At 41.2% G+C, this 26,880-nt stretch overlaps 3 protein-coding genes across 7 annotated transcripts in view; 2 read left to right on the forward strand and 1 right to left on the reverse strand.

Annotated features, from left to right (window-relative positions):
* Positions 1–6,784: 6,784 nt before the first annotated feature.
* Positions 6,785–9,055, reverse strand: LOC307125427 (uncharacterized protein; the record flags this gene model as incomplete). Its single annotated transcript, XM_079815277.1, has 3 exons — positions 6,785–6,897; positions 8,447–8,632; positions 8,959–9,055. The coding sequence occupies 3 exons, from the start codon at positions 9,053–9,055 to the stop codon at positions 6,785–6,787; spliced, it is 396 nt and encodes a 131-aa protein (XP_079671403.1).
* A 5,678-nt stretch (positions 9,056–14,733) lies between these two features.
* anxa1a (annexin A1a) lies at positions 14,734–18,669 on the forward strand. Of its 4 annotated transcripts, none has more exons than XM_079813849.1 (13): positions 14,734–15,063; positions 15,528–15,630; positions 15,875–15,959; positions 16,055–16,149; positions 16,235–16,348; positions 16,483–16,573; positions 16,873–16,952; positions 17,114–17,170; positions 17,247–17,340; positions 17,432–17,527; positions 17,999–18,057; positions 18,188–18,310; positions 18,480–18,669. In XM_079813849.1, exons 2-13 carry the CDS (start codon positions 15,556–15,558, stop codon positions 18,531–18,533), a joined length of 1,023 nt encoding a protein of 340 aa, XP_079669975.1. In that variant the 5' UTR covers positions 14,734–15,063; positions 15,528–15,555; the 3' UTR covers positions 18,534–18,669. The 4 variants fall into 4 exon arrangements, with proteins under 4 accessions (XP_079669975.1, XP_079669977.1, XP_079669974.1 ...); XM_079813851.1 differs by having other exon boundaries at positions 14,895–15,004; positions 15,542–15,630; positions 18,480–18,665; XM_079813848.1 differs by having other exon boundaries at positions 14,914–15,004; positions 18,480–18,665.
* An 869-nt stretch (positions 18,670–19,538) lies between these two features.
* Positions 19,539–26,880, forward strand: part of mfsd3 (major facilitator superfamily domain containing 3) — a 28,989-nt gene continuing 21,647 nt past the window's right edge. Inside the window, exons 1-2 of one of the 2 annotated variants that reach the window (XM_079814129.1) lie at positions 19,539–19,624; positions 20,055–20,787. In XM_079814129.1, coding sequence (XP_079670255.1) covers positions 20,097–20,787 — 691 coding nt within the window. In that variant the 5' untranslated portion in view covers positions 19,539–19,624; positions 20,055–20,096. The remainder of the gene's footprint in view (positions 19,625–20,054; positions 20,788–26,880) is intronic. The other variant, XM_079814128.1, reaches the window with a different exon arrangement.

A 26,880-nucleotide genomic window follows, 5' to 3' on the forward strand; every position in this document is an offset into this window, starting at 1 on the left:
AGTTTTGTGTATAGGTCTGTATTTATGTTGCACCGTGGTCCTGTGAGGCACGACATTTCATTCCACTGTACTCTCTAAAAAATGCTGGGTTAAAAACAACCCAAGTTGGGTTGAAAATGGACAAACCCAGCAATTGGGTTGTTTTAAGCAAACATTTAACCCAACCGCTGGGTTAAAACACCTAATTGCTGGGTTTGTCCATTTTCAACCCAACTTGGGTTGTTTTTAACCCAGCATTTTTAGAGTGTATGTCACCACATGTAGCGGAATGACAATAAAGCTTGACTTGACTCGACTTGACTTGATTTAGCAAACTAAACAAAGATTACACGGGGTGTGTACTGGAACCTGGTGAGATTTTGAGAATCAGTATAAATTATGCTGTTTGAGTTGTTTGATAATGTGTAGTAATGAAAGGGCCTTGTTCTTAGAAGAATTTAAAACACATGACATCAGATGAGACGTCTCATCCCCACCCCATGTCCCAGGGCAACAGAGGGAGTGACAGACATGTGACTAATGCAAGAAGCAAACCAAAACCATTTCTTGTTCAAATTTCTTGACCAAAATATATTGGCTTAGGTTACATCTGATGGATAAAGAAGACAATGCAGAGTAGCCTACACAATAGTCCATTTATACGAAAGCAAAAGGAATGATATCTACATACTTGTGTTATGCACATCTTGGCAGAGTCGTATGGGATAAACATCTTGACATCCATTGGAGCCTCATCTTTAGGATGTCTTACGCTTGCACTCATAGAAGACACATTGGGTGCTGTGATTTGAAAATGCATTGCAATTGAAAGTACTTATATCGGCACTTAAGTATGCCCACTCTCCACTGGCAGAACCTACCTTTGCCACTTCGCTTTGGATCACGGTGCCGGTCTGCACCGATCCAATGCCTGAACGTGTTCCATCTGAGTCTACTTTTCCTCAGCCATGAGAACTCACAATTAGCTGCACCTTCAAATATTAACATGCAGTTACAGCGACACTTCATTCACCGGACTCGATTGGGGAGTCTGGAGATTTATTAAAACATTTTTTATAAAGCCTTGATAAGTACTTCCTGGATGTGGCATAGATCAATGACAGATTAGATCAATGACAGATTACATCAGATGACAGATTTTCTAGTATAGATATATGCCAAACAATATGGTGCAGTAAATGTTAATTGGCTAAAAAAGTTATTTAGCTATAGACAGGTCATCTGCACTCTCAAAAAAAAAAAGAATACAAAATTGTACCTTTTTAAGGTACAAGTGGCCGTCACTGGGGTGGGACCCTTAAGGGTACATTAATGTACCTCTAAGTCAGGGGCAGGCAAGTTCGGTCCTAGAGAGCTGCTGTCCTGCAGAGTTTAGCTCCAACCCTACTAAGCCACCATAGTATAAAACTCATGGCTTGCATGGCATGCATTGCAGCATTAAGTATGTCACCATTGCTGAGATTCATATGCTGACTCTTGCTATCTTTGTGCGTCTAAACTAAAAGAATTCAGGTCTCCAATTGAAAATTTTCTAGTGAGCGATCACATCTAAATTTTTCAGTTGGCCAAATTGAATTTTTGCGATTTAATTCAATTAAAATTCAAGAAATTAAATTTGGCCAACTGAAAATTTTAGATGTGATCGCTCACTAGAAAATTTTCAATTGGAGACCTGTTTTTTTTTTACAGTGCCTATGTATTTAAAAATCCAAATTCAGAATGTCTGACCTGTGGCAAGAAAGTATTGTTGGTTAATATTATTTATTAATATTTTTAGTGTCACGGGGTGAAGAACCACTCGACAAGGCAGGCTTCGTGAAAAGGCCCCTGGAGGGTAGATTTATTTACAGTCAAATTAAAACTGGTGAAAGAAGGTAAGCCGGTGCGTGATGGCTGGTGCTTTAAGTGCTCTTCAGTGCTCAATCCAAACGAAAGTGGGTGTCCAAAACGTGCTCCAAGTGGTGGGCTGTCGGTCACTCGCTGCTTTCTGGGGAGAACAGAGAAACAAGGTTAGTCCAGCGTTTCAGTCGGCTCAAGACCTGAGTCTGCCTGTTTGCTCAGCATGTGCTGCTTATGTGGCTGTGGGCTGATTGGGAGCAGCTGTGACCGATCAGCCGGCGGTGAGGGTGTGCAGGTGTTTTGTGTTGGTTGCCAGGGTGACGCTGATTCCTCCGAGGACGCTCGTCACATTCCCCCCCCTAAGCGTCGTTCTGGTCCTGTGAACAAATGGAGACAGCAGGGGTGATGTAAGGGGAGGGTGGGGAATGACCCCTGACAGACCTGCATAAGCTGTCCAGATCCGTGAGAGGCCATCGGCGTTCGCGTTGGCGGCCCCGGCCCGATGTCGTACCTCAAAGTGGAAGTCCTGGAGCGCTAGGAACCAGCGAGTCACCCTGGCGTTGGTGTCCTTGGCACGGGCCATCCATTGTAGGGGCGCGTGGTCTGTGACCAGGGTGAACTTGCGGCCTAGGAGGTAGTACCGGAGCTCCAGGACTGCCCACTTGATGGCCAGGGCTTCCTTCTCCACGGTGGCATACTTCCTCTCGGCCGGGGACAGCTTCCTGCTGATGTAAATGATCGGATGCTCCTCACCTTCCTAGATTTGGGACAGGACGGCTCCCAGTCCTGTGTCGGAGGCATCCGTCTGCAGCAGGAAGGGGCAGCTAAAGTCCGGAGCGCGGAGTACGGGCGAGGACGTCAGCGCTGCTTTGACCTGGGCAAAGGCCTCCTCGACCGATGGGGTCCAGCATACTTTCTCCGGCTGCCCCTTCCTGGTCAGGTCTGTCAGGGGGGCGGCTAAAGAGGAGAAGTTGGGGATAAAACATCGGTAATAACCCGCCAACCCCAAGAAGGCTCGTACCTGGGTCTTTGTCCGGGGTCTCGGAGCAGAGTGGATGGCCTCTACTTTCTTCTCCTGCGGCCGTATGAGGCCTCGACCGACTTGGAAGCCCAGGTACTTGGCCTCGGAGAGGGCTAGGTGGCATTTGCGGGGGTTGGCGGTTAGTCCAGCCCGCCGGAGCTCCAAGAGCACCCTCCGCAGACGATCCAGATGTTCCTCCCATGCCTCGGAGTGGATCACCACGTCATCTATGTAGGGGCTGCGTACGCCTGGTGGGGCCGCAGGATGACGTCAATCATCCTCTGGAACGTCGCGGGGGCCCCGTGCAGGCCAAAGGGAAGGGTCCGGTACTGCCAGTGGCCACTGGGGGTCGAGAAGGCAGTCTTCGGCTTAGCGGCTTCAGAGAGTGGTACCTGCCAATAGCCCTTGGTGAGGTCTAGGGTGCTGATGTACCGGGCCCTTCCGAGGCGGTCCAGCAGCTCGTCGACCCGAGGCATGGGGTACCCGTCGAATTCGGAGACTTCGTTCAGGCGGCGGAAGTCGTTACAAAAGCGGAGGGTGCCATCCGGCTTTGGGACCATCACAATGGGGCTGGACCACGGACTCCGGGATGGTTCAATTACCCCCAACTTCAGCATTTGTTGGATCTCATCCTCAATAGCCTGCCGACGAGCTTCCGGGACGCGGTAGGGCTGTTGCCTGACGATGACTCCTGGGGGTGTCTTGATCAGTGTTGGGCACGTTACTTTAAAAAAGTAATTAGTTATAGTTACTAGTTACTTCTTACAAATAGTAACTGAGTTAGTAACTGAGTTACATCATTATAAAAGTAACTAATTACCAGGGAAAGTAATTACTGCGTTACTTTTTTTTTTCTTTCCAAATGTTCAAATATGTCAAATAACTTGGATGCCCCCAATATTAGATATGTTAAATGAATGAATTGGACACTAAATAGAATAAATTATTATTATAAAACATTGTACATTAATGTGCACTATTGTAATGTTGCTGTGGGACAATGTGAGAGACAAATATTGTGTAAATATTATCAGTACTATACTTTCCTTTGGTAGTGGAGCTCACGTTATCACCTGGGTGTTTATTTTTTGCGATTTGCGAAAATCTACCTTTGAAGTCGTTGGACCATCGCTGAATGTGCATATGCGTGTGTGTGTGTCTGTGAACCATAGACCGTGAAAAAAATAGGTGTGAACTCAACCTATCAACTTCAACCTTGTCTCCCACCCACCAATCATCATCAGTTATGTGCACCACCGCACCCACCCCCAACACGCATGGCTGGTGCGCGCGCACACGCACACGCACACACGTTGCAGGTCCGACTGACAGAGAGCCTGTTCGGATGAAAAGCGCTTCTGTGAGCTCAATTATAGTAACGCGACTAACGCCGCATTTTTTTTCCTCAGTAACGCTAACGGCGTTGTAACGGGAGAAACAGTAATTCGTTTGATTACTCGTTACTGAAAATAATAATTTCGTTAGTAACGCCGTTTATCTGTAACGCCGTTATTCCCATCACTGGTCTTGATGTCATGCTGGATCACGTTGGTCTGCCCGGGTTGGGAAGAGAACACATCCTGGAACTGACTGACCAGGTGCTGCAGCTCCGCCTTCTGGACAGCCGAGAGATGAGGGTTGACGTCAACAACCACGGGATCGGTGAGACTCAAAGCAGCCAGCTGGTCCCGGGTCCCCACCCACTTCTTCAGGAGGTTGATATGATAGAGTTGCTCTGTCTGCCGTCGTCCAGGTTGCCTCAGCCGGTACGTGACTGGTCCAATTCTTTCCAGTACCGTATATGGTCCCTTCCAGGAGGCCAGGAACTTACAGGTAGAGCTGGGGACCAGTACCATGACGCTGTCTCCGGGCTGGAATACCCGTGGTTGGGCTGCCCGGTCGTAGTGGCGTTGCTGCGCTTGTTGGGCCTTGCTGAGGTGTTCCCGGACTAATGGCATCACTCGATCGATCCGTTCTCTCATCTGTCGAACGTGTTCGATGAGGTGCAGGCTGCTGCTCCCAAGCTTCCCTGGCGACGTCAAGGAGCCCACGTGGTTGACGCCCGAACAGGAGCTCAAAGGGGGTGAAGCCAGTTGAGGCTTGGGGAACTTCGCGGATCCCAAAGAGCACGTAGGGAATCATGAGGTCCCAATCCCGCTTATCCTCCGCCGCCACGAGTCTGAGCATCTGCTTGAGGGTCTGGTTGAATCTCCGTCTGAGGGTGGTAGACCGTGGTCCTCAACTGCTTCACCCGCAGCAGCCTACAGAGATCCGCCATTAGCCGGGACATGAACGGGGTCCCCTGGTCAGTCAGGATCTCAGAGGGGAGGCCGACTCGGCTGGCCAGCAGAAACAGCTCCTGAGCGATGGACTTCGCGGTGGCCTTACGAAGGGGGACTGCTTCTGGGTACCGGGTGGCGTAGTCGACGATTACCAGGATGTGTTCGTGTCCGCGGGCAGACTTTGGCAACGGCCCCACTATGTCCATTCCTATCCGCTCGAAGGGCACCTCGATGATAGGCAGCGGGATGAGTGGGCTGGGGGGAGGGGTCCTGGGCGACGTGACCTGGCAGGTCGGGCAGGCTTGGCAGAACCGTTTCACTTCGGCCTCCAGGCCCGGCCAAAGGAAGCGGTCGCGGATGCGCTGAGTGGTGTTGCCCGCCCCGAGGTGACCTGCCATGGGATGGGAATGCGCCAGCTCCAGGATGGTTTCGGTCTTGGCTCGGGGTACCACCAGCAATTTCTTCTCCTCCCCCCTCCGCTGAACGACAAAATGCGGGAGAGGATGGGGCCGTGGGAGGACGTCTTTTCCCTCGACGACTCGCACCTGAGCCCAACAGTGCTTGAGCCGATCGTCCTCCCGCTGTTCCTTGGCGAATGAGCCCCCTCCAGCAGCCTGTTGGTAAATATCATAGAACAGATTAGTAGTCTGGGAGGGGGACTCACCATCTTTCCCGCTGTCGGAGGCGAGCAGGGGCGGTCGGCGGCAGGGTCCACGAGACCGTCTCCGTCTTCGACGGTTCCCCTCCGGGCTGGCAGGCTGGGTAGCAGTGTTGAGCAGTCTGTCGAAGCCAGGCCAATCCCTCCCAAGCAGTACGGCCACCGGCAGGTCCTTCACCAGGCCCGCCTCTACCGGCCAGGTGCCTTGGGGTGACGAGATGGTGACTCTACGGGCTGGTACTTGGCGAGTGTCTCCGTGCACACAGGTAATTGGTAAGAAGGTTTTCTGGCCGCTTCGAGGGGCGCACAACCGCGACTGGATTAGGGTGACCGCACTGCCTGAGTCCAGCAGGGCCCGGAAACGTTTCCCATCCACCATCACTTCTGCTTCGGGGGCTCCCGATGGCACATGCTGGTGGACGATGCAACCTGCCAGCCATGCGCGATGCGGCTGAGCTCGGCTGCCTGGGCACGGGCTGGCACCCGGGGCTTGAATTCCCATTCGTGGAACTGCTGGGCGGCGCAGACCGGTGAGAGGCCGAGCCTTGCTAATATTTCCCTCTTGACTTCGATATAGTTTTCAGCGATCTCAAGGGGAAGCGAGAAATAAGCCCGTTGGGCTTCTCTGGTGAGGAGAGGTGCCAGCGCACGCGCCCAATCATCCTCAGGCCATGCCTCACGTTGGGCGGTGTTTTCAAAGACCTGTAGGAAGGCTTCCACATCGTCATCAGCAGTCATCTTTGGCAGTAGGCGGGTTGCTTGGGCGCGAGGATCAGGTAGCGGAACGCGTTGGGCGGCGGCGGCACGGATGGCGAAGAGCTCCTCCTCTGTCCTGCCCTGGTGAGTGGCGAGGTGTTCCACTATCTGTTGCTGGCGGATGCTCACTTCCGCGAGGCGCTGTAATTCTTCCTCCATCACGGGGACGAGCGCGCCGCGTTCCCCAACACTGTGGTGTACAAACAGGAAGAGAAAGAAAAAAAAGGATTAGGGAGTGGGGCGGTGAACTTGTCGGTGATTCCTCACGAAAATGCCCGCATTCTCCACCACTGTCACGGGGTGAAGAACCACTCGACAAGGCAGGCTTCGTGAAAAGGCCCCTGGAGGGTAGATTTATTTACAGTCAAATTAAAACTGGTGAAAGAAGTTAAGCCGGTGCGTGATGGCTGGTGCTTTAAGTGCTCTTCAGTGCTCAATCCAAACGAAAGTGGGTGTCCAAAATGTGCTCCAAGTGGTGGGCTGTCGGTCACTCGCTGCTTTCTGGGGAGAACAGCGAAACAAGGTTAGTCCAGCGTTTCAGTCGGCTCAAGACCTGAGTCTGCCTGTTTGCTCAGCATGTGCTGCTTATGTGGCTGTGGGCTGATTGGGAGCAGCTGTGACCGATCAGCCGGCGGTGAGGGTGTGCAGGTGTTTTGTGTTGGTTGCCAGGGCGACGCTGATTCCTCCGATGACGCTCGTCACATTAGTCATTGATGAGTTTATTCAAACATTTTCTTCATGATCATTTTTGTTTATATCTTCTTTTGATTTGAACAGATTATGTGTTTTGTTAACACTGTAACAAAAACCACAAACTCACATAAAAAGCCAAGAGTCAAACTGCACAACTTAAGGAAACACTATTCACCATAATGGTGACCATCATTTTTTAATAAAACATCAACATCTAAACCTCTGTTGATTCTCAATAAGACCTACTATAGATGTCTTTCAGGGTTGGAGCCAAACTCTGCAGGACAGAGGCTCTCTAGGTCCGAACTTGCTACCCCTGCTCTAAGTAGAGGAAAACAATGGTATAATTGTACCCTAAGAACCAATTTTGTACCTTTAAAGGTACAGCTATACGTTTTGTTCCCCAAGGAACGAAATTGTAGCCCCACTGTACCTTTTTTTGATGAGAGTGTGGGTATTCATCTTATACAGTAACACAATGAGACACATCTTAATGAACAATACAATTAAAGTATACAAATGTATTAAATCTTTAATTTATACATTTTTATAATTTTAACATACATTTTATTATTCAATTTATACATTTTAGTTACAGTTTTACAAAAATATTCAATTGAGTTTTTCTTGATTTAGTCATTTATTTAAATTTACATGAACAGATTTAGGGTGTTTAATTAAAATGCAATTAAGCGAGAGCTGAGCACAAAGTCATAACTGTATGTACTTTATTAAATAAACAATTACATTATTATTACTATTCCACTGAATAGACCTTTTAAATTACTTAAACATGTTGTACACACATTATCCGTATATTTATACCTTGTCTTAAGTACTTAAATACAGAGATTACTTTCACTTATTTTTTTATGCAAGTAGTTTCTTCATCTAACATTTTCAGCGGCATAAACATCATGATGAAACATTTGTTCCAGATGTGCTCGCTTAAAAGACAAAAAAGGAAAAAAAAAAAAAAAATCTTTGTAAATAAATGAAACTTTTTTGAAGAAGATGGTTCAATGTTCTTTTTAATGTTTTAAAAATTAGGTTACACGTTTAAATGAATCAGATGAAGTTATTTTAGTCAGGTAGCATTGAGATTATTACATTATTAGAATGAATTAGGTGTTCGTTTTAAGTGTTTAAATAATTCAAATATTAGATTCTGGGAGGTTACAGGGACAGTCAACTCACCTCTATCTTTACCCTGGTCTAGGAGTGTATTATGGATGTTACACGGTCTACGCCACTGAACCTCTTCTCTCAGATCAGGCACACTGCCTGGAAGTTCCTCTGATGACATGGGATGAGAAAGTACCACTCGGGTGGAGACCACTGAATCATCCTGATATCGAGAAAGGTCAGTGGTCTCCCACGCACCTAGAGATGTTAAAGTTAAAGAAAACACTTAGCCTGTCCTCAGACATGTTCTTCAACAAAGTATATACTATTTAGACACTTAAAAGGGCGTCTGTTGGTATAAGAAAAGCCAGCAGGTTGTAGTTCTGGAAATTAATCCTCTCATGCAATATATATGCAATAAAATCACTCCATTAACAGTACATTGATAAAGACTAATGAGTAGTTTAGGAAAACCCTTTATTGCACAAAATATAAAACACTCAAGTCTGATTACTCAAGACTCAAATGATATATTAAGATGAAAGGAAGGAGTAGGCACTTGTGTGCATGTGATATTTACTTACGTTGTTTTGCTGCTGGGGCAACAGTGTGATTACGTAACTTCCTGCCCATAAAGTTCAAAGACATGGACACATTTTCTGCTCCAGAATTGACATACATGATGCCAGAGTGTTTGTATATCTCGATCTGTTTGTTTGGAAATGGTACAACGCACCCGTCACAATGATACATTGAAACACTGTTTGCAGGTTACACTCAGAGGTGACTACCAGCCGGATTCCTTCACACACACAAACATGCAAACTGAGGTGAATGCAACTTAAATGCATCTTATTAGAACTATTTTATATTCCCTATCCATTTGAATATATATTCAATAGAACAGTAAAAGCATCCCCCAGTGCATCTTTGATGTTGAAAATTGCAAACTTTCATAGCATTTTACTATACCAATGGTTAACCAGGATTATGCAAGGGTGTAAACAACCTCTTAATTTGAATGAAAGTACTGGTTATAACAAAAGCTACCTCTGGCTATAACAGACAGACTTGTATTTAATAGCTTTTGTTAAATCAGAAAGATAAACATTAACATAATCAGTGAAACCATCACTATCCGCTTTACGAATCAGATTAAAGGAATGAATCATTAAATCAGAAGGATTACCTGGATTCAAGATGACACTTGACTGCAGTTATAGCTGTAGGAAGACCTGACCGGCAAACATAATAGAGAAAAACTGAAAAGATGCTTGTTTTTGTGAGGAACCAAACTCTCAACACTTGTTAAATATTAACCTCAGTGGATGAGGTTTCAGGTGGGATTAGTTTGCTTCAATGGCCGACACAAGCTGCATCAGGTTTCCAATGTGTGCGATAGAGATTGTAACTAGATCTACACTGGTCTATCTCTCTGGTACAATGCTAATGAAAAACCTGCATTGTGGTCATCTGTCAGTTTTGTGAATTACTGTTCTCCCTGAATAATGTATATATATATATACATATATACTTATACTTATAAATATAGAACTGGACCACGGAGCAATGGAAGAAGGTGGCCTGGTCTGATGACCTGGGGAACACATGGCACCAGGATGCATGGGAACAATGCAAGCCGGTGGAGGCAGTGTGATGCTTTGGGCAATGTTCTGCTTGGAAACCTTGGGTCCTGCCATCCATGTGGATGTTACTTTGACATGTACCACCTACCTAAGCGTTGTTGCAGACCATGTAGACCTTCAGAAACGGTATTCCCTAGTGGCTGTGGCCTCTTTCAGAAGGATAATGTGCCCTGCCACAAAGCAAAAATGGTACAGGAATCGTTCGAGGAGCACAACAACCAGTTTGAGGTGTTGACTTGGCCTCCAAATTCCCCAGATCTCAATCCAAACGAGCGTCTGTGGGATGTGCTGAACAAACAAGTCTGATCCATGGAGGCCCCACCTCACAACTTACAGGACTTAAAGGATCTGCTGCTAACATCTTGGTGCCAGATACCACAGCAAACCTTCAGTGGTCTAGTGAAGTCCATGCCTCAATGGGTCCGGGCTGTTTTGGCAGCACACGGGGGAACAACACAATATGAGGAAGGGGGTCATAATGTTATGGCTGACCGGTGTATACATATATGTATATTTTATATTATTAAATCATTCTATTACTTTTTTTTTACAATACAGACTGTTTCTATGGACGGGTAATCAATTACTTGTTTTTTATTGTAGCATTTCCCCATTATTTTTTGGTTTAACATTTTTAAGTGTGTTTGCAGTCAGTCATCTGTCCCATTTGAAGGCAAAGGTACAGTATAGTTAATCTTCCCTCTGTAAAATGTTACAGGGATTTAATATGCTTACTCAGTGGAGTGAGAAAAAAATGAACTGTCAAGAGCTGTCAAGTGAGTTACACTAGTTGGAATAAACCCAGTTGATCTCGCTGAGTTGCGCAAATGTTGAAAATCATGCTCCAATTCATATGGAGAACACAAATCAACATCACCTGGTTGTGCTTGCGGATGTTAGGTAGAAATGTTTGAACATGACAAATTCCATAGTAGCTCCATGTACATATCAAAAGAGTTTACAAGGTTTAGGTCAAGTAAATGGTGTGAGGAAATACAAAAAAAAAAAAAAATGTAAAAGGCAGAGAACATGTCACAATCTGTTTGGACAGTGTTAGGTCAGTCCTGTTCATAAATGAGTGTGTCGACAGGTCTGCATTCACAAAATAGCAATTCGTGGCTACATCTTTCCAACAGGGAACCTTTTGTCCCAAGAATGTGAATAGATAAGTAAGATGCCTCATTGTGATTAGTTGGTTCGTGTGTTTGGAGGAATGCAGGAGAACTAGAACCTCAAAAGCATTGCTGTTTGTTCTCCGATGCCCTTATCTCACAAATTCAGTTAACCAGTTGTTCAAGTTGATCATAAGGTGCTATCATAGCCACTGAATTGTTAAAAAACAACATGTGTGCAACACAGTAAATAAATGCAATAAAAAGCTTCACATAAATTGCTTCCAAGAATTGCACAAACTGCCTCCATCTTGCATGATTGATGGCATGTATAGCCAGATTATTCACATTGCATACTTTTCGCAAAGGCATTTCCAGTTGTTTTCCTCCTAAGAACAAATACATTTCTGAGCGAAGGGTTTTTATGGAGGCCCAAACCTGCAGAAATAAAAAATTAATAAATGTAATAATAGGAAAACAAACAAATAAATTACTTACTTGATAAAACAAATTGAATCTGAAACCAGAAATAATTTTTCTATTACTTTTTTCTTTATTATTTTTTTCTTTATTATTATTATTTTTTTATCTATTTATTTATTTATTGCCGTTTCTGATGCTCTGTGATAAAGCTGTCCAATAATAATAATAATAATAATAACTTGTTACATTTATATAGTGCTCTTCTGGGTACTCAAAGCACTTTACATATAGAAGGAGGCAATCTCCTCAACCACCACATTCTTACCACCATGAAGTCTATCAGGTTAGGTGCTCTTTGAAAAGCTGACAGCATTTTTTTTATCCCGTAGGCGTGCAGAAAGTGTTACTTCTGGTTTTACACGTGGTTGCACCATTTTTAAATAACCTGACCTAGTGTGATAAAATTTGAAATGAAGTGTATGATAACATGTTCGTCAAAGTCCTATATACTGTATATAAAATGATTTGTTCTCTGAAAATAATTTAGAGAAAATAAATTCACCAGATATGCCTTGAATTTGTTGGGCTCTCTCCCAACAACAACAGCAACAACAACAATGAACCTAATGTCAGGCTCAAGAGGCTGGCTATTCTTTATGATTCATTCCGGCTACCATGACAATGGAAAACAATATAGGCCAACAGGTAGGCTAGTAATATGCATGCTGGGTTGCTTAAATAATTTCATTGAACAAATCATTAGTAATATGAAGTGAGCTGGCCTATGTGATCATAACCTGTTCAAAATCTTTAGTCGTTGTAGTCACCCTTACAAAAAATAAGTATAGGCTATTTCAAGTAAATTTTATTAAGTTACTTAAAGGGTTAGTTCACCCAAAAAGGAAAATTCTGTCATTATTTACTCACCCTCAAGTTGTTCCAAACCTGTGTGAATTTCTTTGTTCTGCTGAACACAAAATAAGATATTTTGAAGAATGTCGTTAACCAGACAGTTGTGGGGCACCGTTGACTTCCATAATATATAGGGTAGAGTGGGGGAAAATGCCCCCCTTAAGGAAAATGTGACATTACAGTGAAACAAAACATAAATGTGACTAGAATTGCCATCCCGGTTTTGAGTGACTATGGCAGGAGTTATTCACCAATTATTAAAATTGCTCAGCCTTCATAATTAATTAGTATTTTGACTGAAAATATTTTTGTACAAAGGGGGCGTTTTGCCCCAGCAGTGGCAAATTTGCCCCAGCAAATGCCCCCTTTCTTACCAACCAGTTTGCTTCATAGATCAACAGCAAAATGAACAGACTAATTTTTAATCTCTAAAAGTAAAAGGCAAGTAATGTATCAACATGTATAGGCCTATATATATTAATAGTTATTTGAGGAATGTCCAACATGTAAAAATGTTTAACATTTAAATGTATACATATAACTAAGTCATGCAAACAAATATGTTGTAATAAATAAATACATAAATAAATATTAAACTTATAAATTTGTATATTTATGTTGTGAAAAATATTCAATAAATGCATTAAAAGCCACTATGTTTTATCATTGGGTCACCTAACCACCTTCCATCAGTGAGCTAACTGTGCTATCAAGCTAGCCTAATGCTCACTTGAGGAATTTTTATTTTTATTTTATTCAAATATTTTGATTTTACCACCTAGTTATACTGCATTAAGTGTAAAACAAAGGATTTGATAGACAGAAATATGTTGGTAATTATGAGAAACTATGCCCTCTGGGGGGCGTTTTACCCCTCAGCGTAGGGGGCGTTTTACCCCACAAGCTATGACTTTAAAAAAATTTTAAAAAAAAATTTAATATAATTATATTCCTTATAAATAACATATCCTCTCAAACTACAGACTTCACTATTCATCTATCATACATCACTGTGATATCCTGCAGAACAATATTCTCTTAAACACTTGTTTACTAATATCTGAAAATTATAGCGTTTAACATGTAATCCTCTTCTCTTCAAATACATAGCTGGTGTCAGCTTCTCCAAGGAGATTTGTTTATCCCCGTTGTCAAACGTAGTGCATAGCAACAGTGAAAATGTATCTTGACTCCCTCTAGTGGTTATTTTGGGAAAAACAGGTGGGGGGCGTTTTACACCAGAGGGGCGTTTTCCCCCACTCTACCCCTATTTTTTCTTACTAAGGAAGTCAATGGGGGTCCATCAACTATTTGGTTACCGACATTCTTCAAAATATCTTCTTTTTTGCGTTCACATCGTAATTAACGTAATAATCAGATACCAACATTTTCTGAGCGGTCTGACCAGTCAGAAATTGAAGCTTTCGGGCCTCGATCGCCCCCCGGTGGCCGGTCCCAGTATAGCTCCTAAACCCCGCCTCTCCATGTATTAGAATGGGCACGAGACACACTAAACAATTTAATTACACTTCAAATAATTGTTTCCTAAAGATGGTTTCTGTCATTTTAGGCAGTTTTTATTACAATAATTTCATTTCAAGTGTTCGTTTTTTAAATAAGTTTAGTTTTAGTGAGTTATTTGATGCTATAAAAACGAGGGGTGTGACGTCATGATTGACAGCTGAGATTGACGGCTTCTCTGAATGAACTTGTCACTGAGGCACTAACGGACTTTTTTCTGGATTTTTGGGAGGAGATTGGAGCTTTAGCTTTAATTTATACACTTCCATAACTGTTTATTTCACACCAACATCATCTCTGCCAACATAATGAATTGTTCTGCATCTGCGAGAGTGTGGGCGGGCTTTTGATAATCGCGCCTCTACTTCCTGTTCTCTACTGCGCAACTCCGGTTCCGAGATCACCACTGCGCAGACTCGGTCCCAAGATGTCAGCGCCGTGAGCGGGCCTATGAAAGCTTCAACTTTGGTCAGCGGAAGTCAATGAAGTCGCGTCGTCCATATTTTTTTACGGTCTATGGGTCTGACTTGTACCACGTGACTCCTGTACCTGGCCTGCAGGTTCATTTTTAGGCGTTGATAGCTAGTGTTGCCGTAGAAACGCATAGTTCCCGATCCCAGTCCGAGAAGGCTACATGAACTGCTCATATAGTTGAACGTCAGGTATTGTCATCTAGAAATCACTGTAAATACGGGCGTGAACGCAGTCTACCCCCAATCCCCCATGACGAAACTCAATCCATGTTAAATTAAACAGATTTTTAACCGCTACTGAGACATGTCAGTGTATTAAATTTAAAACTGATTTTCCCTAATATTTTTTATGAGGAATAAATGAATGAATGCACCTTTAAATGAAAGAAAGGAAGAAAAAAAAAACATGCACCCACATATTTCCTTTTTGCGTATAGAACCGGGTGTAGACTAATACGGGAAGGACTAGGAGGAAAGTAGACTTGCCGAACCAACGCCCAACTGTAACGCAAGAGTTAAGCTGATGTTTCTAGGTGTGGTTCTGTGAGTATAAATACAGCAGAAACTTTCTCTCATACTCGCTTGCTGTGCATTCGGTCTTGGTAAGTGGGGAACTGGGATTTTCTTTATTTCTTACACGTCGTCTAACTCACGACAGGGCTGTCAGCTTTTAATATATATATATATAATTGTTGCTTATCCATGACAGCGTTGTTTTTGTTTACTGAAAAATAAAATGCAACTGAGAAAAAAAAATTCTAATTCTAAAATTATTCAACAAAGTTATGCAACGCAGTTGTTTAAAATAGTTATAAACAACTTTGCACACTTTGAGCTCTAAAATTACACATGCTGGTTTTGTGAACTGTTTTGTCGTCTTCAGTATTTTTATGTGTGACTGACGCTTGACAGTCATGTTCTGTTTTATTGGTTAATAATGTACTTCCTATAAGATTAAAACTTCCAGAAAACGTATAGGCATGTATAATATATGATTAATTCCTTAAAACTGTAAATGCATTTTTTTAAGGATTAAGCTTTTTGATATATGTATTTCAACATGTAGGTTTGACTGTTCAGTTCCAGGTGTCAACATGTCCTTCGTCAGTGCTTTTCTCGAGCAGCTTGCCTATCAGGGCATGCAAGACAACACAGCACAAGACATCACAGTAAGTTTTCTTTAACTTTCTGGAAAATTTGAGCAGCTCCAGACTGAATGAGTCAGCGATAGGAATGTACTCCACTCCCCATTCTAGTCACAGCCATCCTGTTAAAGGGCAAGAGCTTCAATGTTTCCGCTTTCCTTCCTAAAATTTGCTTCTTGAATTTTTACATTGGTCTGCTATTAGTTAGTTTGTTATTATATGTAGGCTATGTTTAAAGGATTTTATTAAGTGTCTCTCATGTCTTTAGGAGGGGCAGGGGACAGTTAAGCCCTTTGCTCAGTTTAATGCAGCTGCAGATGCAGGTGTCCTGGACAAAGCTATCAAGGCAAAGGGTTAGTATATGTTGAAAAGTGAAGATCTATAAAACGTGTTTTAAACTTTGCATTGTGCATCTATTTGCTCTATTGACACACATGTTTGTTCACAGGTGTGGATGAGGTCACAATCATCAATACACTGGTCCACAGGAGCAATGCCCAGCGCCAGCAAATCAAGGCTGCTTATCAGCAAGCCACCGGCAAGGTATTACATTCAGTGGAGCTGAAATTAACACATTCTTACTCTCTGGATCCTCCCTCACCTACATGACCTCGTCTTCTCTGTGCAGCCTCTAGATGTAGCCCTGAAAGCTGCCCTTAAAGATGAGCTGGAAGATGTGGTTCTGGGCCTGTTGATGCCTCCTGCTCAGTATGATGCCTCTCTGCTCAAAAATGCTATGAAGGTAAAATTATTTCTGGATTGTAGATATAGATAAACTTCACATTTGTACCCTGTATATGGTGAATATTTTAAATAGACAGCCCCTGGACTCAATTTCAGAACCCCCCAAGATTTGACATGGGTTTTTCTCTCTAGGGTTTGGGAACAGATGAAGATACACTTGTCGAGATTCTGGCCTCTAGGACCAATAAAGAGATCCGAGAGATTAAACAAGTTTTCAAACAAGGTAACCACATTAATGCTAATTATCAGCTAGTTATCTTTTAAATATGTTTATGGAAGGGGTGTCCAATCTTGCCCTACAGGCCAACATCCTGCTGAGTTTGGTCCCAACCTGCTCCAACAAACCTGTCCGGAAGTTTCTAGTTATCCTGAAGATCTTGCTTAGCTGGTTGGTTCAGGTGTGTTTAACTGGAGCTAAACTGTGCAAGACAGTGGCCCTCCAGGAGCAGGATTGGACACCCCTGGTTTATGGCATCTGAGTAGAGTATATCTGTAAATGAATGTATGGCTTACATTTTATAGATTATAAAAAGGAACTGGAGGCGGAGATCAAGTCTGAGACAAGTGGAGACTTCAGGAATGCCCTACTTTCTCTCTGCAAGGTTGGCTTTTCTTATGATCCGCCTAGTGTTTCTCAATTCCGCCCCTCCCAGTACTATCTGTCTTATCGAAAACATCTGATTCTGCACCTCAATTCACTTGCTGAGTGATTTGTGACTTGAATTGGTGCGTTAATAAACGTTCTTTTCATTTGAATTCAAAGGCTGCCAGAAGTGAAGACAGGGTTGTGCAAGATGACCTTGCTGACAAAGATGCAAGGGTAATTAAGTATGTATTGTGAATATGTGGTGGACCATTGTATGTGCATGTCTCTTGACCTCTCGTTCTGCCTGTAGGCCTTGTATGAGGCAGGAGAGAAAAGAAAAGGCACAGACTGTGCCGTGTTCATTGACATCCTCACTACACGGAACGCTCCTCACCTGAGGAAAGGTATGCTTGACCTCCTTGTTTTCAAAATAAGAGCAGTTGTCTTCTAATCCACTTAATGCATAGTAATGTCATATTTTGTCTTTATATTTAGTTTTTCAGCAGTACTCCAAGTACAGCAAGGTGGATGTTGCAAAAGCCATTGATCTGGAGTTGAAGGGTGATATTGAGAACTGCTTGACTGCTGTTGGTGAGACACTGAAACCTTCATGACTGTCTATAGCATTGCATACTACATTTTTAAAATGGTATGACATGCAATAATAAAGGGTCAAGGTATGCACATCTAAAGCATCTTAGTTAGGTGCAAGATCCAAAAATATGATCAAATAATACAAAAAAGGATCTGCACAATGTTATTCTCCCTTTATTTAGAAAAAATTAAAAGTGGCAACGTTTCGGTCATGACATGCAATAATGTCAATGTAAACTTTTCTTTGAATGGCCACAGACACTCTTAGATGAACCATACCTTTCAAGACTTGAATTACTTTCTTATACTATGACAGAATGCTATTCTAATGTTTATTTTTATGGTATGCAACAATATGACAAGAAAGTTATTTTAAGACAAAGCTTTGAGCAAACAGAAGCTGGCCTTTATTAATATATTAATATTTTCATGTTTTCATGACACTGTGACTTGTCATCTTTTCAACAGTGAAATGTGCTGGAAACAAATCCGGATTCTTTGCTGAGAGACTAAATCTAGCAATGAAGGCAAGTGTAACTCAATATATTGATACATTTATATCACTAGAGTCATACATTTAAAATGACAACTTTTCAAAATGTGTTGGAAATTCTTCAGCAAGAACCATCAGTGTGACTTTTATTTTGTGTTTCACAGGGCTCTGGTTACAAAGGCAAGATCTTGACCAGAATATTGTTGAGCCGCTCTGAGATTGACTTGGCCAAAATCAAGCAAGATTATCAGAATAAGTTTGGCAAGAGTCTCTACCAGGACATCCAGGTAAATAAATCCTAGCAAAGTTAGCACATTTTAAATACTGATCTAAGTATCTTTATTTTGTACTGTCATTATACTCTTCAATACATAAACACAAATTGGTGAGTGTTATTCTGTGGTCCTGTCCTTTAAAGATGCAATTGTTAAAGATTTTGTTTTTTGTTTGTTTTAGGATGACACCAAAGGAGACTATGAGACGATCCTGCTAGCCTTGTGTGGCAATTAATTGGTGCCAACAATGAATGTATACAAATGAAAACCCACCAGCTATCAATATATGAATTATACACCCCATATAAACAACCGTACTGGATTAAAAAACATGTTTGATAAATAAAAACTTGTCTTAATATATATATATATATATATATGTGTGTGTGTGTGTGTACATTATTCTAATGTATATATGAATTTAAAGACATGTTGACCAAAAAACAAAACACCAAAACATACACATTATGGCAGTTTGGTGATTTAGTGGTCACCTATATTAAGGGGAACAATTAAGTAGAAAGAGTTATGCTGGTTGGAACCAGGGATGGAAACTCAAGTCGTAAAAAATTTATTTGAGTTGGACTGAATTAGAGCCTAGCGAACAACACAAGTCTTTAAGGTTATTTTAAAGGTGGTAATCTGGGGAATCACAATTGGTGTTACAATAGTCTTTTCAATCTACCTTTTCAGTCTGTGCAGTCTCTGTCATAAAACAGTGCCTACTATTTACAGAGTGTGAAATGTGCCTAAAAGTTCTTAGTTTTTAAGTAAATAGGCCCCCTGACTTAATTACCATTTGATACAAGTAAAAGCTCACATATTTTTTTTAGATACGTATGCCTTCATATTTATCAAATAAATAATAGCTACATTCTTTAAAAAGGAATTACATTTTCTTTGCAACAGGGTTTACCCGCTGCTTACCACAAGATTGAGGATGACAAAAACACTGATTCAGAAACATGTTTGGCTGGAACAATTATGGGAGTGGTGGGAAATAGATAAACATTGACTAAGAGAAAGGGCGTGATATCTTTAAAATCCTTACTTGGTGGGCTTGGGAGAAAGTACAGTACTTTAGAATGTCATCGATGTCAGCACAAGCCAAGTCTTGCAGTGATTACTGCCCTACGCTGCAGTACCGGGTGGCGCTGTTGATTTATTGCCTGTGAAACTAGGGCTCTGTCGAGGCCTCTATGTTGATTGGTTGAATGAGTGCCTTACGTCACGTGCTCCCGCGGAAGTAACGAGGAATGGAAAATAGAGGTTATGCAGCATCGAACACAGCGGGTGAAGGAGACGTTTACCTGTAAAAACAGTAAGGTATTTGCTGTACTTAAATTGTGTCATTTGTACATTTATACGTATAATTTATACGAGTTGTTCGTACTAGTCATAATTGAAAGTCTCCTTCAAGTAGAGCAAATGTGGACAGTGATGTTTAAGACTGTGAATGACTGTTTATGACTGAATGAATCGTTCTTATGCTAAAAGATTTAATTTAAGTGTAAAGCAGTTTGCAGAATATTTACACAAAATATCTAATGACTCTTGCACATGTTCTATCATTTATATCCATGTGTGATATTATGTCAGTGTCGTGAATGAATGACATGTGCAATGAATGAATGAATGAATGAACCGCTCATCACTCTTTGCAATGCTGCTTTGTGTTTTTAAATAGAAAAATGCCAATAAAAGCCAATATGTTAGCTTGACAAGTCCATGTCAGATAATACTTGTGTTGTTACAGAGTGCAGCCATGAGCTGAGGCTCCCCAAACTAGCCTTTCTCAATGATGAACGACAAGCTGGTGTTCCTGGGCCTCCTTTACTTTATCCAGGGCATTCCCTATGGCCTGCAGTCATCCCTGCTCCCGGTGTACCTGCGTGGTGCCGGTCACTCCCTCACCCGGATCAGCCTCACCAAAATTCTCTACTTCCCCTGGGTGCTCAAGGTACTCTGGGCCCCTCTGGTGGACCGGACAGGCACCAAACGCTGCTGGTTGGTGGGCACGGTGACTGGTCTGGCTCTCACCTGTTTGGTGAGCGCTACAATTTCACCTGATGTTCAGTACATGGTTGTAGCTGGCTCCCTGCTAGCCATGAACTTGCTGGCATCCGTGCAGGACATTGCAGCAGACGGGGCGGCTGTGCGGCTGCTCAGGGGGCAGGGGGAGGTTGGTCTGGGGAACACTGTGCAGGTGGTGGGGTATAAAGCTGGCTCTGTGTTTGCTGGAGGGGGGCTCCTGGCAGTGATTGATGTTGCAGGCTGGGGCTGGATGTTCATTCTGCTGGCCTGTGTGTACGGTGGTGTTGCTCTGTTCGTGTGGGGCGCCCCTGTGTTGGATGGAGAGTCAGCGCGGGGACAGGGAGAAGGACGGAGAGGGCCAAAAGATGTGATGCAGCCCTGGAAGGTTTGGAGGAAGCTCTTGTCTGTGCCAGGAACGCCATGGACAATGTTCTACGTCCTCACTTACAAGCTAGGTAAGATATTTGTCATATTTCAACATAATTAAAAATTTCCTTTAAAGTGTTGAATAAGTTGACTCACACCAATTGTTTTGTAGTTGTTTACTGAATAAATGATATCCAGACAGTTTAATATGTAAGTGTGTCTACATCACCAGAAAAAACTTGACGGTTTTCCCAAACATTTATAACTTTGCCCCACTATTCTGACATTCTGTAATTTACTAGTTGCTTTCCTGCTTAACATTTAGAAATTATTTTATTAAAATCTATAATTATTTAAAAATGTATTTGTGTGTGATTTTATATATATATATATATATATATATATATATATATATATATATATATATATATATATATATATATATATATATATATATATATATATATATATATATATATATATATATAACTAAACAGCTATAAGCAATTGCCTAAGTTATTTAGCAGGAAAGTGACTAATTTATTTCAGAATGGTGGGACTGAGGGAAAGTTATAAATCAGAAACAACAGCAACATATTACCATGACTGATCATGACCTTAAAGCAGCACTAGGTAACTTTTCAACCTTTATAATATATTTTGAAACCTCTTGTGATGATACATCGACTTACAATAGGTTGAATGACACGTCTGCCATAGCCTGACGGGGTCTGTATCATTTTTAATCGTACTTTTAAACTTCGGGAAGAGAGAAAAAAAGAACTACAAAATTCGACTGCTTTACGGCATATACGTCACTTCCACCACCACCCCACTTCCTTAAATTTGGACGTGCGAGCCAAACTATTATTTGTTTGCCGAATGTTATAGTCATGGCCGAAGCAGCACAGAAAAATAAGAAAGCAAAGGTTTTGTCGGAGGAAAGCAAAAAGAGGAAACGAGAAAGTGATCGGATTAAAGGCAGGGCGAGGATCAACATTGGGCCGGCGTTTGCTCGCGGGCGTGAGCTGGAGGAGGAGGGGCTACATTCTTGCAAGTAAATACATATGATAAGATGTACAAAATCATATTTTAGGATACCTAACATGTCTGTGATATTGGTTTATTTGTCTTGCCTCAAGCTATAATGCAAATCGATTTTTCACATTTGCAGATTCATCTATGGTAGCTTGATATTATAATGTTGACGATATATGGTGATTACCTACCACTCAAACATTGAATTGAAGTATCATATAGATTCTGTAAAACGGGAAACAATAGACTAGGCTACTATAATGACGCTGGCTTGTAAACGTGAGCATCGCGATCATTTGGCGTTTGAAAAAAATAAAACCCATGAAATTATAATCGTATGACATGCTGAACATATGCCACTGTACCTGGGATGAAGACATTTCACACGCGACTCAAGCAGAACACCTGCATGTGAACTCCATAGACAGGTGAACTCCTCCTGCAGTGTTCAGGGCTATCATGGTTGTCATGTCAACAAATGCACGTGCAATGCATCCACTGATGTAGAATGACAGTTGACAGTAGTAGAGGACAATACTGTTTCCCAACTATAGGGGGACCCCGAGAGCAAAACCTACCTAGTGCTGCTTTAATACTGAGCAGATTATATATAAATATATATTTAGTTCATGGTCAGTCATGGTAATGTGTTGTTTTGCCACAAGAAGGCAGCATTGCCCTTTTCCATTCTTACTGTCACACATTCTCTGTGACTTTGAAGCCGCTAAACATCAGGAAACCATACACAGTTGGGTCATCCAGTTGTTCAGAACTGAAACTGATATTGAAATTTCATTCAACTTTAAGCCAGTGTTTAACTACCAGCATAACTTCTATGTGATGATTTGAATGAAGAATATAGGCATAAATAGCAGCTAATTAATCACTTTCAATGAGCTGAATGTGGTGTTTGGCACCAGAAGGGGATTACGTCCAGATTAGAGTTTCTTTGTGTCTGTAGTATTTTCACTGAAAGCTGAATTTATGTTTATATGAATGTGTTTTGTTTGTGTCGCTTCATTTGAGTGCAATATTTTTGTCAAATTTGAATAATTTAATCAGAAAACCAGGCTTTGTGTGGCTTATGTGCGTATATGAGTATGTGTCTCTGGCAAAGAGAGAGAGAGAGAGAGAGAGAGAGAGAGAGGTGGCACTGTAATCGGATGAGCTCCAGCAGACAAAATCAGACAGGACAAGCGGCAGCCCCCCTCTTAATCCGTCTTATAAGGTTTCTCCCCCTGATCATCATCATAATCATCATTAAACAGCACTTCGGATGGCACAAACTACTTTAGTAATGCAATAACATCTTTCATTTACAAGTGTGCTAGCCAAGTACAATGCAAAACATAATTTTCCTAATCTGTATGATGTCTCATTTTTCAGTAAAAATATGTACAAATCTCTAAAATGAGATACATTTATTTGAAACAAATTTGCATAAGATATTTCAATTTGTTTCAAATAGTTTATTTAGTTTTAAATTTAAATTTAGTTTTATTTTTAGTTTAGTTTATTTTTCGTTTTCCATTGACAAATAGTTTTTTCCCCCTTTTTAATAGGAAATCTTATTAAAAGTTTTTTTTTTAGCACAAATCTTGTGCAGTTCATGTTTAAAGCAAACAACAACAAAGTATTTATTGTATACAAAGTATACTTATGGAGTTTTGCATCCCAATGATTTATTTTTAAGATTGTGCAAATATTAGTATAATGTTTTTTTTCTTCTAGAAAACAAGACAAAAAGTTTTATTTTGCAATATTTGTACCTAAAATATCACTAAACGACATTAAAAATCACGTTAAAACTAATATCGCGTATTGATGGTGAGATAGAAGATATTTAATATAGATATTTGAGTATTTAAATAGTCGTTTGCAGTTTTTTTTTTTTTTCTTTTTTTTTTTACATTTATTGCTTGTTTCTCAAAAGCTTTATGATCATATGACACATAGGTACACAGGAATTCACAAACTAAAGTTCCTTGTTATATACTTCAAGATTTAATAAGTTGTTTATTGGATTGTAGAATAATGTAAGTGTCTTACTAAGTTGTTAAATCAATCACACTTTACGTCGTTACATGTCATCTAGCGCCTCTATTGCATCACAGGTTGTTACACAAATGTGTTCAGCCCAAGCGTTGATAAAGGGTGATGGAGGGACAGTGATGGGATGGAGGGGGCTGGGATTGGGCCAGACGTGGAGCTTCCCTGGGAAGAGTCCAGCTGGAGCTGGGAGTGTACTTGTGGGGGGTTAAAGTTGGACTCTGTATGGGAGTAGAAAACCACTTTTGCACTGTGTCTCTCTGTCTTTCACTCTCTTTCTCTAACAATATATACATAAACACACACTCGTACACGCTTATGTATATCGCCTGATGCTGCCCTCCCTCTGTCCCGCACAGCAGGGGCTAGGGAAAGGAGGGGCTTGCAGGGGGATGGAGGGGTGACGCGAGCAGGAGGCAAATATTTTCTAGAGGGAACGCAGAGGACTGCAGGGGGGATGAATTAATGAACACCCACCACATGGTCAACTATGAGAGAGTGAAAGAGAACGAGAGAGATGGTGGTGTGCAGGGGGCATCGGGTATGATAAGAAAGTGCGTGAGTGGAGGGTGATGGAGAAAAGACCGAATTCCAAGGAAGAAGATGAGTAAAGTATGTGATGTCTTTAGTTGACCTAAATTGTTTTCCCATTGTGTGGACCATTGTTCAACTCGGGTGTGAACATTAAAAAGCATTCTGTTTAGATATGTGAGCTTACATCACACTATGAATAGGATGCATCTCCGTTCCCTATCCATACCACTGTATCTTCACTCACATTCACATAGCAACGGTGCAAGTGATAGTTCTCTATGCTTTTGTTTCATCCGAACAATTATGTCATTGTGTCCCAGAATGTAAAGGGAATAACCTAGACCTTTGCCTATTCTAACCTCAGAGCTCCGTAGAGACTTGGTATGGGGCTTGTCGTTGGTTGAGGAGCATTTACAATGGAGTTGTGTGACCTGCTCAAGTACACACTGATGCAGATACACACGGCACAGTGACCTACATGAACTGGGAGGGACCCAGGTTCCTCAGGCTGTTCCCATGCTGAAGACTTTGGATCATAGAGCTGGTTTTAGTCAGCATCTAGTTGAGGTGGCGTTTCATTGAAATGCATGCTCATGTTGCTCCTAACCCGTATGGCTTTCTATCTTCTGTGGAATACAAAAGGTGAAAACTTGAAGAATATCCTGGCCTTTCTTTTCTGTGCAATAAAAATAACTGAGGACTGGAGCTATCAAGTTTTAACATAATAATAATAATAAAAAAAAAACACCTTAAAGGGATAGTTCACTCAAAAAATTTAAATTCTGTCATCATTTACTCACTCTCAAGTTGTTCCAAACTTGTATGCTTTCCCTTCTTCTGCTGAATACAAAAGAAGATATTTTGAAGAAAATGTGTTACCAAACAGTTGATGGGGCCCATTGACTTCAATAGTATGAAGAAAAAAAATACTATGGAAGTCAATGGTGCCCCACAATTGTTTGGTTGCAAACATCATTTTTGGTTGATCTATCCCTTTAGAAGTAGTCTATCCACTATATTTCAAGTCTTCTGAAGACATGATAGCCTTGTGTGAGGAACAGACTAAAATGTAAATCATTATTCACTGAAATTCCTGACATCTGTATTACTGTTTGGGGTGTCATGAGAATAGAGACATCTGCTATATTTTGAGTTTTGAGTGGAATTTCAATTCACAGTGATTTGTTCATGAATCAGACTGATTTGTTTTCTGATTTGTTGCTCAATCTTATAGTTTTAGTTAACACATTGGATGGGAAGATCTCTGTTAATAATCATATACATTTTGGTCTTTTAATTGCTCAGCTATTATAAATCATGCAAGCTATTGATACTTTATGGTGCTTTTGTGTCCTTTCTGAGACTTGAAAGCTCCAGTCCTTATTCATTTTAATTGCAATATTCTTAGAAATATCGCCTTTTGGTTCCATAGAAGAAATAATGTCTGGACCAACATGAGGGTGAGAACAAGATGATATATATCTCTTTATTTTTATTTTTAGCTTGAACTATCCCTTTAATTGTAATCCTTAACAGGTTTTCTTTTTTTATAAAATGCAGTGGCAGAAAACTTTTAAAAAGGAGCTTAATATCTTTCATCGGGTTTCAATCAGTACCATTGTAGTTTGATTGTTCTTTACATATTTGCTGTCATAATTGTTCTGTTTCATCCTGAATCTGTTATCCATTTCTGTCTTCATCTGTTCCCCATTATCTATCGTTGTTAACCGAGGTGAACTATAACGTCTCTCCCCACTCTCTCTCTCTATATCCCCCCTTTCTCCTCCCAGTGCCTCGCTTCTTCTGCTGTTTTTGTGGATGTCTAATGAAATCCCATGTGAAATGGACAATTGTTGCTCTGAGATTATTTATAGACATAAATAAGCAGCCTTGTTGTTTGTTTTCAATCCCTGCTTGAAAAATAATTAGTTTGAAGCAGCGTAGGATAAAAAAAGACTGAGACAGTACGCTGAAACATGTCCAGACTTCACATATGAGATGATCTACAGCATCTGAACTGTTCAGTGATCATCTTTGGCATTTTGTATACACTACCATGTTGACACTGATCACTATTTGTTTTCCAGTGTTCCCTTTAAATACATTTTTAGCTATGTTAATTGGGATATTGTAATAGAAATGCAGATTCATACTATCTTTCTTCTTAATCTTAAAGTCCCCCTGTATCAATCATTTTATCCCTTAAAACTCATCTTTGATCACCAAAATTACATATTTAAAAGTTTTTTTCCTGTGAAAAAAAAGCCTTAAAATTGCTTGAATGTAATTCTACACCCTTGCTTAATTTAGTATACAGGGAGTGCAGAATTATTAGGCACGTTGATTTTCTGATCATATTTTTTTTCCAGGCACATTTGACCAATTCCAAACCACAGTAATTCTAATAACTACTATTGATTTAGTATTTAATAATGTATAAGTGATATATAATTGTTCATGAAGGCTGGAAAGGAAAAACACCTTATATTCAGGTGTGCAGAATTATTAGGCATGTTTTCTTTTACAGATAAATTGAGCCAAAAAAGAGATTTAACTCAGAC

Source organism: Gobio gobio (genome assembly GCF_949357685.1).
Source record: "Gobio gobio genome assembly, chromosome: 4".
Classification (NCBI taxonomy): Eukaryota; Metazoa; Chordata; class Actinopteri; order Cypriniformes; family Gobionidae; genus Gobio; species Gobio gobio.